Source organism: Anoplolepis gracilipes, chromosome 15, assembly GCF_047496725.1.
Source record: "Anoplolepis gracilipes chromosome 15, ASM4749672v1, whole genome shotgun sequence".
NCBI classification, from domain to species: Eukaryota; Metazoa; Arthropoda; class Insecta; order Hymenoptera; family Formicidae; genus Anoplolepis; species Anoplolepis gracilipes.
Window position 1 is genome coordinate 7,302,537 of NC_132984.1, and position 17,485 is coordinate 7,320,021.

Below are 17,485 nucleotides of genomic sequence, written 5' to 3' on the forward strand. Positions count from 1 at the left end.
TGATAGAAATATCCTGATATAAAGCGTAATTTTTTACTATAATTAATTTTGAATAAAAAAGAGCTTAAAAAAAGTTTTTTAAAATTTTGAAATACTATAAATTTAAATAAAAAAGATAGTATGTTTACAATTAAAATTTTCTTATTGTTAGTTTTCGTTCAATTCAAATTCGTAAATATGATTAACATCGCCTTTTTACATCTTTAATATATATAATATAGAAATACAAAAGTAGAGAAAAGGAATTTTGTAAAAAATATATAACGATTATTCAACAAGGAACATAATTCGATTGATTGCAAACACACATTAATTTATTAGATTTTTAGATTAATTTTATATATAGAAGAAAATTAAATTAATAAAATTGCACTTTATTGTATCTTGTAATAATAATCGTGTTTCCTTAATAACAAATACATTTATACATTTATACATTTATGTTCATAACCAAAGCTTTACAAATAGATATGAACTTTAAGAAATAAGCAGTCGATTCTTTGCATATGTAAGTAGAACATATTTTGCCGTATTGTTTCATATTCGAAAAATATATGAGAGCAATTATATTGTAGTAATAATAATATATATAACGATAGTAGCATGTACTAAAATGCTAGATAATTTAAGACGTTATATGACCACAGATTTTCTACATTGACCAACTTCGTTGTTTGTGTTAATATGCATCTTAAATTTGTGCCATCATAAAATTATAATTTTTCCAATTTATTTACAAATTTTTACTTACATTTATATACCACTTTCATATGAATTTTTCCTTTACCACAATAATAAAATTTTCTGTCGACTAGCATTGTCACACATTTATATTTATGATTATTTTAATCATATGTATTGTTGCATATACAAAATAAATTTAACTTAACGTAAGTTAATCCACTGAATTCCATATCACTCTATTACCAAAACAAATTCCTATCATCATATAGTAAAATATAAATATACTATTTGTAAATTCACTTGTAAATAGTGCCGAAAGCACTATTAAATATTAAGTGATAAATTAATATTTTTTTATCGATTTGACATAAAAAAGTTTATCGATATCTCAAACTATTTCAATTGAAAAACCGTTTCTTCATTTTTTGTTCATCTCTGATTACTTGAGCAATTAACTGAATACACTTGCAGCTATAATATATTGGTTAACATATTTCAGTTAAAATTCCATTGTACATATTTAAATAACAATTCTTTCAACTTTTAATAAAAAATTCATTATATGCAACAATTTAATACAGAAAGAGGAACAATAGTCATTAAAATCCTTCGTTCTCATTTTTTTTTTATATATCAATGCAGCTCTACAGCTGATATATATTTATATGTACAAACATACATACACACATACACACACATACAAAAGCTCAACGCAAACTTTACATCAGTTTAACAGAGCATTAGTTTCAATGCGAACAAAAATCAAAAAAGATTATTGACACCATTCGCTTCTTTCAAGTCACTGTGTTGTTTCTCCCTCACAATTGGGAAAGAAAGATGAAGTGGAAGTTGTGGAAAGTGTTGCTAGAGGAGAAACTGTCGGCGATTGACAATATCAGAAGACGCATGTGCAGTCTTCCGACGCCCTGGCCTACCTGGCTCGTTTCCGATTTAGTTTAGCCAGCTTGCGTCGCTTTATAATCAACTGATATAATGTGTCTAAGCCCTCGTGGAGTCCTTCGCCTGTAATAGCGCATGCTGGTTGTACACGAATACAAGAACTACCAGGCATTCCAGTTAGTTCCAATACTCCCAAATGCTTTTCCAGTTCGCCGACTTCTTTCGCGCCTAGATTATAAACAACAGCTTATTAACAAAATGAAGTAAAATAATCAAGCTAGAATTACATCTACTATATATCCTATTATTTACTTACTAATTATATTATATAAAAATTCTTTCTTCAAACTATTTATATAATATAGATAGATATATATAGATAGATAAAACTACATTCTAAACTACATTCCAAAACAAAAACGAAATTAATGTTAATCAAATTTAGTAAATTAATAAAAAGTTAAAAGAAAAAGAAATAAAGAGAGAAGAAGAAAACAAAAGAAGCAAAATGAAAATAAAAAAGGGAGGAGGAAAGAGGGACAGATAGAAAAGAAAAAGAAGAGAAATAAGAAGCAAAACAAGAAAAATAAAAAAAAATAAAATTAAAAAATAAGAAAAAAAGAAAAAAAAAGAACAAGAGAAAAATGAGGAAGAAGAGAGTAAGAAATAAGAAACTAATAGAGAAAAGATGGCAAAAAAGTAAAGAAAAAAAGGAAGAAAAAAAGAAAGAGATACAGAAAACAAGATAAAGGAAACGAAACATAAAAAAGAATAAAGAGATAAAAGAGAAATAAAAAAGGAAAAACAAGGATATTTTATATTATAGATAAGTGTGTAAATGAGTAAGTGAGTGAGTAAAAAAATAAATGAGTGAGTAATAAAAAGAAGAAAAAGAAGAAGGAAAAGAAAGAGAAAAGAGAGAGAAAGGGAAATAGAGGAGAAAATCAGGGAAGGATGAAAAGGACCACAACCATATGGTCGAAACGTCATGTGAATAAATTGAATAATTTTGGCTAGTCAGGTCGTTTTAATTAACCCGTTGTTTATATCTTTATTATAGTGTTGTACTATGAAAAATAAGCGACTCTTATAGAGCCAATATATTGGCTTCCCGTCCGGTACGGTAACAAAAATAGAAAAATTCCACAGAACTATTATAAAATTATAATTATCAAAGAGTTCATCTTTTATCTTAGTTTCGAATGAAAAAAATAGCCAAAAAATATATATTCACTAAAATATATATGAGTATATCATCAACAGATGTAACCTGCAAAAACTTAAGTTTTTAAATAAAATTTGAATTTGAATTACTAAAAAGACTCTTATGTAAAATATTTAAAGTGAAAATAGTTCAAAGTCAAAATATTGGTTTCCCGTCCTCTAAAGGTTAAAGATACTCTAGACAATATAATAAATTGAATAATAAACCCTTATATATATATATATATATGAAAGTGAGATTATAAATCTGTATTATTATGCCTAACTTTGTCACCAAAATAAGCAAATAATGTCATTACCTGATATAAAATATTCACATAACTTTAGACTTAGTCACTCCACTTGTGTGAAAATGGAAAGCAAATATTGCTTTCTTTTTCTAATTTTGGTCCGCGAACATAAATATACACAGTCTATATTTTCTACGTCTATGGTTTATAAAATATTGATTATATACCAGGTAAATCCTGTTTGTTGGCAAGAATTAAAATCGGCACACTCGCATTATCCGGACTCCTCGCTGTTCTAGTAAGTTCCATTTTTGCCTCTTCGAGCCTTTCGGTGTCGCAGGAGTCAACAACGAAAATGATACCATCTGTGCATCTCGTATATGACTTCCATAACGGTCGTAACTTTTCCTGTCCACCGACGTCCCATACAAGGAAATTAACACCTACATTCAAAAACATTAAATGATTTTCAGCATGCAAAAAATCGCATTCTATCTTAACGAGAGATTTCAAAGTAAGGAGATTAAATTTTTTAAATGGAAACCCCTGACAAAGGTGACATCACTTGATTATAACTCTCGAAAAGAGAAATTCATCGATGAAACAGAAAAAGAAAACATCTTATGACGTTAAAGGTCTATCTATGATCTATGTATATTATACGACCATAAATGTTTAAAATTTGACTTCTCCCTCCCTTCTCGAAATCTCATTGAGATTTTCTCACGTTGAAAATCGTCTCAAAGCAACACCAGTGAAATAGGTTTCTTTATTTTTTGTCTGAGTCCAATTTCGCAGTATCAGTGTGACTTGATCAAACTGAAATCGATATCTTTCAGAGGCGACTTTCAAAATTTGTTGCAGTCGTAATGTTGAAAATAGATCCTTAAAAATTATAATGACATATAATTTATGTAGAGCAAAAAATAAGTATATAAGTACTTAATCAGACGCAATCAATTTAAAATGAAGAAGCAAATGTAAGAAGAAGAAATGTACTTATATATAATTTCAGTTGTTATATTTATTTTAATTGCATATGTGATGCAAATGATAAAATTGAAATTGTACATAACGAGAAAATAATGCAAAAAAAAGGAAATTTAATTTAATTCAAGTAATAAAAAATGCGAGAAAAAGAGTAAAAATATACTTAAGGAAATACCGAAGTATCGATCGAATTCTAACTTAACAAAACAATATATTTATTTAATATAAAAGTTGCAATTTATATATATAATATCTATGATAAATATATACATAAAATAAAATAGGTTCTCCCCTCTCAGAATTGCATGAAAGAATATTTGTGAACTTTTAGAAATGAGCTTAGAAGCCTAGAAAAAAAGTATTTCTTTGAAAACAAATGTTGTGCAGCACAACATTTGTTTTCAAAGAAATACTTTTTTTCTAGGCTTCTAAGCTCATTTCTAAAAGTTCACAAATATTCTTTCATGCAATTCTGAGAGGGGAGAACCTATTTTATTTTATGTATATATTTATCATAGATATTATATATATAAATTGCAACTTTTATATTAAATAAATATATTGTTTTGTTAAGTTAGAATTCGATCGGTACTTCGGTATCCCCTTAAGACTACTTTAATTTATTAAATTTTGTAAATAAATAATTAACCCTTGTAGGTCACACTTTTTTTATCCTGTTCCTAATTACATATGAATCAGAATGTCTTGTTGCACTTTTAGCTATCTCAGAGTGCCTGAAAAAATCTACAAAAATTTATATATATTCATCGACATATGTAGAAAATGATCATGTATAACACAAGTTAAAAAATAAATTTGAAACATTTTTTTATTGATTAAGGCTCTTAGAATATTTTGTTAAAATATAGATAGGTCAAAATGACTCATATGTGACCATTAAGGAAAAAAAAGAGACACAATTAAGGTAAACGTACCTTTAGCTTTTCCGATGCCGCCGCGAATTCTCTCGCAGTTAAAACCGATGGTCGGCACAGTATTAAGATACTGATCAAATTTAAGTCTGTACAGGGCGGTTGTTTTTCCGGCACTGTCGAGACCAAGCATGGCCACGTGGAACGGAGTTCCTGTGGGAAGTGCCTCGAGAAGACCGCCACTCGTGCCACTCCTACCCATGCCAGCGCCCATCCCTCTTTCTTCCCTTATCTTGTTCTCAGTTTTTCTCGCAAATTTTCTGTCAGAACTCTCTATTTCTTACTGTCGCTCTTTTCCTTTCTTCTACTTCCTCCTCGTATTGATCCTATCTAGCATCTAGATCTCGCTCCGCGAGCGAAATCTCTTTCTTCTCCAAACTCAACCTTTGATGCCTGTAAAAGGATTCGCCGAAGTTGCGAAGTTGTCCACTACCGCGTTGTCTGAAAAGTAAGCGCATCCCATCGTTAACGTTCCTGAACCGGTTTCGTGCGAGATACACAGGTGCGACCTAAAGTATCTTTTCTAATAAGTAGGACCCGAGATTTGGATCGGGGTCAATGTTACTTTCGATATTGAACGAATCATGTTAAATTTCGTTTCATTCGCATTTCTCGTGATCGCTTATCCCTCTGCCGAACGGACACGCCGAGTCACTCATGACCATCTTAAGAAATTTTACAAAAAACGTGCCGTAATATAAATATAAATATATATGCATATATAGATTTATGTATGCATTCATGTACAAAAATATATCAATAAGTTTTATTTTTAACATATGTTATATGATTTAATTGATACGTACAAATAATATTTTGAGAAAATACTTAAGAACACTATGTATAATATATAAAAATTAATTAAAATTTATTATAAAATTTTAATCTGAGATGTGCATACATTTTGTTAAGTGTCAAAATTGACATAGCTTCTGCCGTTCACTGTTTGAAAGTTAATTTAAAAGCAACGTATATAACAATTTTAATAGCAAACTAGATTAATAGAATTTATACAAATTATTTATAATATATTTGTAATTCAATATTTAGTGATTTCGAAAACATCCGAAACTAATCTCATTACAATTCTTTAGTTTAAGACTTCTGGTTATGACTTCAAAAGCAAGAAATAATTTCTTGCGAAATATATCACACAAAATAAATAAGTTTTTTCAAACGTTACCACTCATAGATTACATAGATTAATAAAATACGTCAAAATTGTAAAATAAAATGTATTTTGCAAGAAAAAAAATTTATGTGATTTCTCGCTTCCGTCATAATTCAATATGGCTTCATTGAAGATATAGTAGATAAAAAAAGAAAGATAATAATCGAGAGCTGAAAATATTTCTCTTTCTATTCGCGTTTGTGTAATGACATTATAACAGAATTGAAATTTGATATATTCAAATAATCAAACATTCAAATGTTCTAGCTATTTCCATTTTCTTTCATTAAAGAAAGCTGAAGCTTCCAGTTATGTCTTCGCTCTCTTCCTATTTTCTTAAGCTACGTCATCAACGTTCAGTTTGTAGTACATAGAGTGTCTCGTTTTAATCTATCACCCCTTTTATCTTCATAGGAGACGGTTGAAATGACATAAGAAATATGTTCAAATCAAAGTTGTTTGGTTCGAAAGAGGGAAAAAGATGGGATATTAATTTGACTGTGGGTGTTAAGATCATATGAAGATCAATCTAGTTTTTTTAATGGAATTTAATTCACCTCAATTTTTTTATATCAATCAATTCTTTGCGTAAATGTTCGGCGTAAAAAATTATAAAAGTAAGATGGTTAAAAATTGAATATTTATGAGATATATTTTATACTTTAATTTGATATAATAATATCTTGTAAAATATTTTTCAATTATCTTACCTCAATACTTTTATGCATAAAATAATGAGAGGAATTAATTAGTGTACAAAGTTGTTTTTAAGAAAAAAAAATAAACTTACAACAAGCACACTACTTATTTTTTTGACGAATCTGCCTTACAAATCAAACTTATTATATATTTACATCGCTTAAATCGAATCAAAAACCTGAACAATATTATATCATTGTTTCACAGAAAGTGGACTGCGCAATAAAAGAAATCAAGTCGGTTCTTTTCGAAACAAGGTTCAACGAACGGGAATAATTGGGAAAAGCTCCATTTGCCTACAATTTCAATTACCTACAGTTTCGTTGACCTACATCGTTTTGTCAATAACTTCGACGATAATCCAGATTGTCTGTCAGCATTATCGCACACGTATGTAATAATTTAATATACAAATGTACATTTGCGTATATACATTAAACATATGAACACAAAATTAAATATTGTACACATAACATTATTCCGCACATATGATTTTATTGCATACATGTATCTTATATACGTAATAAAAGTTAGATTTAAACATTCCTTAATAAATAAAAAAATAAGAATCGATAGAGGTTTATAATTACATAATACAATTTTATATATAAATTACAATATTATATTCATGAAAAATAAAATTCATCTCACATCGCTTTTTGTTTAGTGTAAAAAATCTATAATTATTTACTATGTGTATATATATATATGATATATGTGATAATCAAAACTATCACCAAATGTAGACAGACGATGCTGTTAACAATAGGGATTGTAGGCAAACAAAGCTTTCTCGAATAAGTCTTTTTGCTTGCTCTGTGAATTAGTTTTTGACTATCATTTTCTTTATTTGGATTATTAAGAAAACATTCTCTAATTTCTGCTCCCTTTTTCTTCTCTTTCGCACATACGCACATCCTCATAGTAATAGCAATAGCAACAACAATATATACGCACCTTGCATTGCTATAGTTGTTCTCCCTTCTGTTTTCTTTGTATATAATCTCGTCCCAAAAAATGTAATTCAAGAAACTTCTATTATCAATCCTAAACAGAATACAGAATATTTATAAAATTTACAATATTATATAAGGTATTTAAAAAATAAGTACGTTTACAATTGTATAATATAAAGATATATGTATATTTGAATAGTTGCGTGCAATATTGATAATGCATGTGCCCAAAATATTTGAGCTACGTAACTAAAATTTCTACATTTTTAAGCAAAAAAGACATTAATCTAACAAAAATATAAAATATAAAATTAGACAAAAAATAAAATTAAAAAATATAACATTTTAATATGTTGGTAAATACAAATATGTATACATCGGTATAAGATGTATTTTATACATATATTCTTATCTTTGATATATCATTATTAATCTATATTAGAAAACTACAAATCGCATTCTTTATTTCCTTTCATTGTGTAATAAGTAAATAAATTAAAATAAAAAAAAAATAATCAAAAATAAAATGAAGTAAATAAACTATTACTACTATTACTATTATTATCATATTTGAAGTTATTCTTTCACGTAAGTAAATTTCAGAAAACAAAAAAATCACATATTGGATACATATATGCAGGATGTGCTATTTTAAATGCCTCAAGCAAATATCTCGAAAAATATAGAAGATATGGAACAACGTTTCGGACAAAAGTTGTTTGGCTCAAAGAGGAAAAAAGATAGAGCTATTAGTTTGACTTCGAATGTACATGCCAAGGTCATTAAATTTGTTTGTTAAATGGAACTATCTTTTTTCCTTCAAACAACTTTTATTTGAAATTTTTTTCCGTATCTTTCATATTTTTCGAGATATTTGCCTGGGGTCTTTGACTATACTATATAACCATATATGGATTGCTAACGCAAACTTCAGGTCTGTTATCAACATTAAGCGCTTGCAGCGTTATAAAATACCAACGAGAAAACGGCGAACTAAAATAAGTATGTAGAAATGTTATAAAATGTGAAAAATAAAAGATAAAAAATATAATAAATATCATACATATCTAATAAATTTTTCAAAATTTAAATTATCATTACTATTTCTACAATTAATATGACATCATGATTTGAATCTCTTAAGCTTTTAGTATTTGATAGTGGCGCTGAAAATCAATCAATGTTGAATACAAAACCTCTCGCTCTAATGGGAAAAGTGGGAGTACTAGCAGTCCATATTTGTATAATCAAAGCCTGGGAAATTTAAAATAGGACATCCTGCATATATATATATATATATATATATATATATATATATATAAAATGTACCTAATATGTAATATTTTTGTTCTGAAATTTATTGAAGACTAACTTCAAATTAGGCTCTCTGTAGACATCACATATACATATGAACACATAAACACATGCACACTTGTTATATAAATTTGCTAAGAAAATAATAGTAGTACAAAATATATTATTTTCAAACTTGCTTTTTCAATATAATTTACTTTTAAATATTAATATAATTTTGTGTACTTATTTGAAAATCGCGCTTTTATAATATAGCTAAAAATACCGGGCAGCCAACTCTAATGATCTTGACTTTGACATATGTTGTCAAAGTCATCACCTGAGTAACGTTCGAAAGCTTTTAACTGTCGCTCGTTGTTAATTTATTAATAAAAGAATTTCCAAGAATTATGTATATAATTTCAGACACTATGTACATTTTATAAAATGTATTCTTAGCAAAGTTACTTATGTATAGTAAATCAAACGCGTAAACTGGGTAGAACCCCTCCCCTGCACCTTCTTGAAAAAACTAACCTAATCTAACCCAACCTTTTTCTGAGAAGTAAAGCAAAAGTATTCCTCACCCGCTTCTATGTAAGCTTATGTGGAATTATACTCATCGATTTTATTATTATACGTGGTCCACATGTGTTTTCAACTTTAATCAAAAAATCAAACAAAAACTTATATGAAATCATACAATAAACGTCGTTTCGCATTAAAAGCATGAAAATGTATAAAGTACTCGAAAATTACTGTATAATTTGTGAAACTTTTCTTGTTTATATCTTTTTAATAAACCATGACCAACGGCTAAAATTGTTGAGTGGTTACTCAAGAAGGAGATCTTGACAATATATGTTAACGTCAAAGTAAGGCTAAGTAGGGCTAAGTCCCCTTTTCGGTAGAGTTTTATTATTATTAATAAGAATTTCTTAAATAATAATTTTTCTTCTGTTTTACGATAACGTTAGTGTTTTTCAAATAATCGACAATCATAATGCATAATTTAGAGACAAGCACGCAAATATTTAGAGACAAGCACGAGCGCCGAACATATTTTAATACACGTGAAAATTCATAGGCAATTCTCAAGGCAATTTCTGTGCCTGTGTACGTGATGTAAAAAGATAAGAAAACAGCATAATGAAAGAATTATCTTCCAACAATGTTTTCAATATAATTCCCTCGCTTTATAATGACGAAATGTGATGTTTCTCTAACAATATAAGATATTCTCACAGAATGATCTTATATACTGAGTCCTATATATATATATATATATATATATATATATATATATATATATATATATGTATACTCTAAATATCCTCGAATATTATAACATATGTGAAATATGTTTATAAGATATGATTAATTCATTAATTTAAGAAAATTTGTGATTTATATTAAACTTACAAGTTTTTGATTTTACTACTCTGTTATATTTTATATATATATATATATATATATATATATGTGCGTACATAGTATTTTACATATATATTACTTTACAAAAACATTTTAAATTAAATTAGAGTTCTCTATCGATTTTAAAAATAGTTCCGTTTAAAGCACCGAAAATATGTAATATTAATAATAATAATATAATTATATACAGGGTGTCCGGTAAAGATTAAATCAACGTTCGTGAGCAGGTGAAAACGCATTAAAACTCTGTTATATTTTATATATATATATATATATATATATATATATGTGTGTACATAGTATTTTACATATATATTACTTTACAAAAACATTTTAAATTAAATTAGAGTTCTCTATCGATTTTAAAAATAGTTCCGTTTAAAGCACCGAAAATATGTAATATTAATAATAATAATATAATTATATACAGGGTGTCCAGTAAAGATTAAATCAACGTTCGTGAGCAGGTGAGGACGCATTAAACTGAACATGAAAGTCCTTTACCATTTTGCGATTTTCGCAATAATTATTGAGAAATTAATTAAAAAATATCGACCAATTTGTGTGAGTATTAGCACGTGGCGAGAAAAGCCAGCCCGCTGTCACACGCATAAGTAATCCTGTAACAGTGGGCTGTCTCTTTTCGCTGTGCTCCTAGCAACCGCGTTACAGCGGGTGTCTTTTCGCAGAGTGCTAATATATTGGCGCGAATTGCTCGATATTTTTAAATTAATTTCTCAATAATTATTGCGAAAATCACAAAATGGTAAAGGACTTTTCTGTTCAATTTAATGCGATCTATCTGCTCACAAGCGTTGATTCAATCTTTACCGGATACTCTATATACATTATTAATATTATATTACAATAATATTAATAATATTGTATATTTACAATAACATTCACCATTATGTGAAGCAATAAAATAATGCTTGATTATAATATGAGCGCATTCAATGAAAAGAACGATTCTGACATATTTTTGTAGATCATATGTAGGCAAAGTTTTTGAGAAAGCATAATAGTGCGACATCAATATTAATTATTTGAAAACAAACATGATTGAAGCAAGAGTTATAAATAGAGAAAATTCAGACAACCATTATAATGAATCAAATGGCTTTATGACAAAATTATTTGAGAGAATTATGAGACATAATAAAGGATCAAAATCATACACATTGAGACAGATCTGACCCTAGCTAAAAAATCGGCCTTACTGACCCTTTTCCTTTTGATTAAGTTAAGAAAATAAAATTTAGTGTACATTTTGCACTAGCAAAAATACTTATTTTTATCTATTTAATCCTCCTGTATCATTATAAGAACATGAAACTATACATGATAATGTATTTTATTTTTTTACTTGAAACTATTGATTTTACGAAAAAAATATAAAAAATTAAAAAGTTTTTAAAGGAGTCAAGCTTTCTAACGAATATATTTAGATTACCATATACCGACCTGTTAAAAAATTCTCATAAAAAATTGAATGGGAATTGCTACTTTCATTCTTTTGAAAGGATGAGAAAAATAATAAGTAATCTTTGTTTATAAAATCTCCCTTAATTTTTGACAAAGAATCATCTCTTAAAATTTTTCGCATTTATTTAGAATCACTCTGTATATAATATTAAGTTAACATCCTCAACTTTAATATTAATTTCCTGCTAATTAGTAAAAACAATAAGTTTAAGACTAGAGTAATAAATTAACGTAACAGATTAACTGTGTAATATATTTGAATTTGATTCTCTGGTAGTAGGAATGTTACGACAGAAATATTTGTCGAAGTACTGATACTTTCTCATAAGCAGAATAAAGTGTCGAAAAAATCTTGGTATTTTGCAAGTGATATTGAAATAAACGAGACAGCAATATCAATCTTCTTCTATAAGATTGTTGTATAAAAAGAGACCGATATTTATAAACGTCAATACATCTTATTTATAACAGTATATCAAATTTGAGATACCTCGGATTGTGCAAACCATCGGTTTAATATGTAATATCATTTATAGGGTTCAAAAAAGAAAAAAAACGCTAACAAAATGCATACGAGTCCTACGCTTTTAACGATTTTGAGATGTTCACATCGAGATTATCGATGCGAAACACGATGTTGGTGTTGGCTGGCTCGATGGTATATGTATTATCGACTCATAGAAATGCGCGTGCGCTGCCTCGGTCTTATATTTTTCTATTGTACATATATACTATTTTATATTCACATATGATCTCATTTATATTAGTACTTTCTTGTAATATTCATTTCAGAAACGCGCAAATCCTAAACAGAAAGAGAGAGAGGGAGGAGAGAGAGGGGGAGAAAGGGAGAGAAAGGGAGAGAGAAGGGAAGAGGGAGAAAAGGAGGGGGAGAAAGAGAGAGGGGGGAAAGAGAGGAAAAAGGGAGAAAGGGGGAGAGGGAGAGGGAAATAGGGGGAGGAAGGAAAATATGGAGGGAGGAGAGGCGGAGAAAAGGGAGAGAGGAAGAGAGGGGGCAGAAAAGGGGGAGAGAGGAGGGTGGAGGTGAAGGGGAGAGGGGAGGGGTGGAGGTGAAGGGGAGGCAGAGAGAGAGAGAGAGGAGGGAGGGGGGGGAGAGAGAGAGAGAGAGAGAGAGAGAGAGAATTCTCACACCATCATACATTCATAAATAAATTCTTAACAAATTAGCCTAACAGTTTCGAAACACGTTTTTCACTTTTTAATAATATGAAGGCTTAACAAAGAAAGTGTGCAGATTCAAAATACTTTTTATGTAAATAAACAGTTAATAATATTAAAAATCCCAATATTAATAATAAGTAGTAATAATAATTTTTTTAAAACAGATTCAAGATAAACTTCTTCACCATGTTTTAACAATCAATTTATTGACGACAGAAGAGGGACATTTAACGATAATTGAGATCATCTCCCTATATTATACAGAATTTCAATAAATTACATAAAAAGTAAAAATCTGAATTTGCAACTAACAGTTACACATTTTTATTTTAACATAATTATGTGTTTTCTTTACACCAATTGATTCGTCTCATTATTCTGTGCATAAAAGTATTAGAGTAAGATAATTAAAAAATGAATATTTTACGAGATATCTTGTATTTTATGTCAAAATACTGCAACTTTGAAGCCTTATAACTCAAAAAATACTTAATGAAAAATATTTTGTCATAAGTGTTTTGGAAAGCTCTCGAGATAAGCTACAAGAATATGTAAAAATATATAGGGTGTTCTATTTAAAAAACTTGAAGTGACCTTCACATGACCTTCAAATGACTTTTCAAGGTCAAAACCAATGGTACCATCTTATGGCCCCCTCGAAACCATACAACTTTTGTCTGAAACATTTTTCTCGCTCGGGCTTGGTTTTCGAGATATTCGACTGGATGGATTAAAATGGTCCACCCTGTATGTGCGTGTGCGTGTGCGTGTGCGTGTGTGTGTGTGTGTGTGTGTGTGTGTGTATTTTGTGTGATTTGTATATTTATTATTTATATTATTTTACATGTTTAAATTTATTCATAGTCCGATCTTATATTTAAAAACGTCCTAAGTACAGTTTTAATATAATGTAAACCAATCACTACTAAAACACTACTGCACATCATACATTTTCTCGAAAGTTTTCGTTAAAAACTTTTTAACCGATTTTACAAGTTATTATAAATAATTGATCTATAATAAAACAAATAAATTAATTAATAACGAAAAATAAATGCAACAAAAGTTTAAATATCTCAGCAATTACTATCTTTCAAAATAACCCATCATGTCATATCTTAGAGCTTCTTTGTAGATGATTTGTCTCTCTTCAGAATATGCGATAAAATTAGAGACAGAATATTATTCATATACAATATATGAAGTTGAATTAAATTAGATTTTTTTCCATGCTAATACAACATTCTCATATTCTATATAAATTGGTAAAATGTACTGAAATTTTGAACTTTTTGATTCATGGAGCAATTATAAATCTTTGTCATAAAATGTGCTGAAAATGTAGATGCAGATATATATAGGAAGATTATGTTAAACCAAGTCCAAGTTAACCAAGCAAATACAAACAAATATCAATAAACATGAAAACATTAATGTTTTTATTAATTTTTCTAATCTTTTATAAAATATATAAAATATTTTTTATAAAATTTTTAATTAAATAATACCGATATCTACTGACTCTATTGACATTTATTGATGTTCGTGATCATTCATATTTCTTCATTTGATTTGATTTTGTATCTTTATTACAATAATGAAAAGGAAAAGATATATTCTATCAATCATCCTATTCTACCATATACGATCGAATGCAAATGATTAAAAAAATTAATAATAAGTTAATAATAAAAAAATAAAAATTAATTACAAAAAATTAATTAATTTTGACATATTATATAAATAACATAATGTAAATAATATATTTATAAATGTATGAGATATATAATATAATATGCATAATATATATGTATATTTAAATAATATATACTTCTATATATATTGTATTTTCAAATTATTGTTTATATATAATATATATTTGACATAATATAAATAATAAACAATTGAATATATAATTTTAATATTATTTTGTGACATTTGCAAAAAAATTTATAAAATTTTTCATTTTTTATATTGTAATTCAAAATAACTGCAATAAAAGAACAAAAATCTTAAAAGATATTTTAATCAAATCTCCCCTAAAGCTTTCTTTATAATATATATATATATATATATATATATATACACATATGTACATATATGTACACACATACACACATATTTGTCATGAAAATATTTAAGTTTTTCTTATTTCTCTGAAGTCCAATAATATTATCTTAATAGAAAAATAAGACCAACTCGATTACTTACAAATTATTTTATAAATTGATACTTAAACAAGAAATATTCTTACATTAAAAGTATTTATTTCATAAATTTCTTTTAAATATTCTGCAAGTGATGATATTAATAGAAATAAAATTTTTTTGAAATTTCGAGTATAAAAAATGGATTAATATTTCACAATTATATACCAAGAGTTTTATTTTTATCACTTATGATATTTTATGTCTTTGACGTCTCGATATCTCACATATGATGTTTTCACTTGCATGCATGATTATAGGAAATCAATTATTTCCACATGAGAAGCCTCCTATGTGCTTTTTTCCTCTTAATTTGAAGGAAACATATATTAAAAAAAAAGAACAAATATTTACATTTATTAAGTTCTGAAATGGATTATCAGGCATAAAGTGAAAAAATGAGTAACATTGCAAAATTACAAACTGTCAATTACATACATTATTATATAACAAATATTACAATATAAAAGCATGATGTACTGTTATACATAGCTACAAAGAATTATAAATAAATCCTATCATGCATTATAAAGAAAACTGCATCATGAAAAATTTATTTTATGTTTCACAGACTAAAACTGGTTTCTTCAGAGTAAAAGGAATTAAATTGATAAATCATAAAATTAAAATGCATATAACTTAATACATAAAGATATTAGAAACTCCAATTGAAAATAATTGATAAACAAAGGTCAATATAAATTTCAGGTGTATCAAAGTACAAATGTTTCATAACTATATTGAGTTTTGTTGAGATGTTTATTCTATAAGGAAAGAGAAAGAGAGAGACAGAAAGAAGAGTTCTTATTAATTATAGAACGATTATAAATAATCACTTGTAAATTGATATATATACTGTTATCAAAATGTTATTAAAAATATTTATAAATTTAAATGATTTATTATATATATATCTATCTATCTTAGATTATGTATTTATATGTTTTTACTTCCAGATTTTCATTATGTATTTTTTTATATCCTCCAATATATTTGATTTTGTTATAATTTAAATCATTAACGTGTACTGTGTACACTACTTAATTATTATTGTTATAACTATATTTAATTTAAAGTACTCATCGAACCTTATTTTTATTATGTTTATTTTTTCTCTGCTTTTAACAATGTATTAAATCACCATATTATTTATATTATACGTTAACCGCTCATTTATTGCCTTTTACCATGGCTTCCTTATTAAATGATTTAGTTCCTTTAGAACTTTTTATTAAGATTGTAAGAAGAAATAATAAATGTTTATTATTTAATGTCTTTATTACAAATGTACTAATAGATAAATATATTATTTATCTACTTAATTTTATTTCACAGCTATACATATACATGAAATGAGATTCCTTTAATCTTATCTTCATCATTATATTTATTAACTCGTATAACTGTACAAAGATCACTGTGATCTTTTTTGAAAGCAGAATATACTCTTTATATATTTCTATTCTCTTCTCATATAGATGGAATGTAAAAAAAAAATTATCGACTTTTAAAGAAGTAATTTTTTTTGTACTATATATGGTACGAGACACTTTATTGTCAAGTAAATTTTTTTCTCTTTAACGCGTATCTAAAACAGTCTGAAATCTATTGCAATACACACATATATTATACTCCTCCATGACCAGATCAACGTCACGTAACCCAAAAATTGACGGGGCGCGTCGTTGCAACGGGGGTTATATCGCCCGACATTATCGGACCCTCGCCAACGTTCGGCTTCAGAAAATTAATCCGAATTTATAACATATATACACACATACACACATAAGCGTATTTATAAATTAATACCAAAAAAATACAAAAAAAATACAAATTAGCATAAAAAGCACTGACCCACTTTCCATATGCAATTGCAGAAAGAAGATATGTATATTATCAGTGAAATATATATTCACTTAAATAGAGAAAGATAAAACAGGTAATGGCAACACTACCGAACAGTAGTCCGAATAATTTTCAAGACGAACGGACGCACTGCGAGCAACAATTCGCGCAAACGAAAAGATGAGATACAATAGCTTGTTGATTTGCCACACGCCGGCAGCACCGATCTTCCATTTCCACCAATTTCCACTAC

The 17,485-nt window shown here is 27.6% G+C and overlaps 1 protein-coding gene across 3 annotated transcripts; it reads right to left on the bottom strand.

Moving 5' to 3' along the window:
- Positions 1-351: 351 nt before the first annotated feature.
- LOC140673903 (ADP-ribosylation factor-like protein 4C) lies at positions 352-17,485 on the bottom strand. Of its 3 annotated transcripts, none has more exons than XM_072907153.1 (5): positions 17,343-17,485; positions 7,788-7,877; positions 4,964-5,401; positions 3,266-3,481; positions 352-1,812 (listed from the first exon to the last, which is right to left on the bottom strand). In XM_072907153.1, exons 3-5 carry the CDS (start codon positions 5,172-5,174, stop codon positions 1,616-1,618), a joined length of 624 nt encoding a protein of 207 aa, XP_072763254.1. In that variant the 5' UTR covers positions 5,175-5,401; positions 7,788-7,877; positions 17,343-17,485; the 3' UTR covers positions 352-1,615. The 3 variants fall into 3 exon arrangements, with proteins under 3 accessions (XP_072763254.1, XP_072763253.1, XP_072763255.1); XM_072907152.1 differs by having other exon boundaries at positions 17,242-17,476; XM_072907154.1 differs by lacking the exon at positions 7,788-7,877 and having other exon boundaries at positions 17,242-17,476.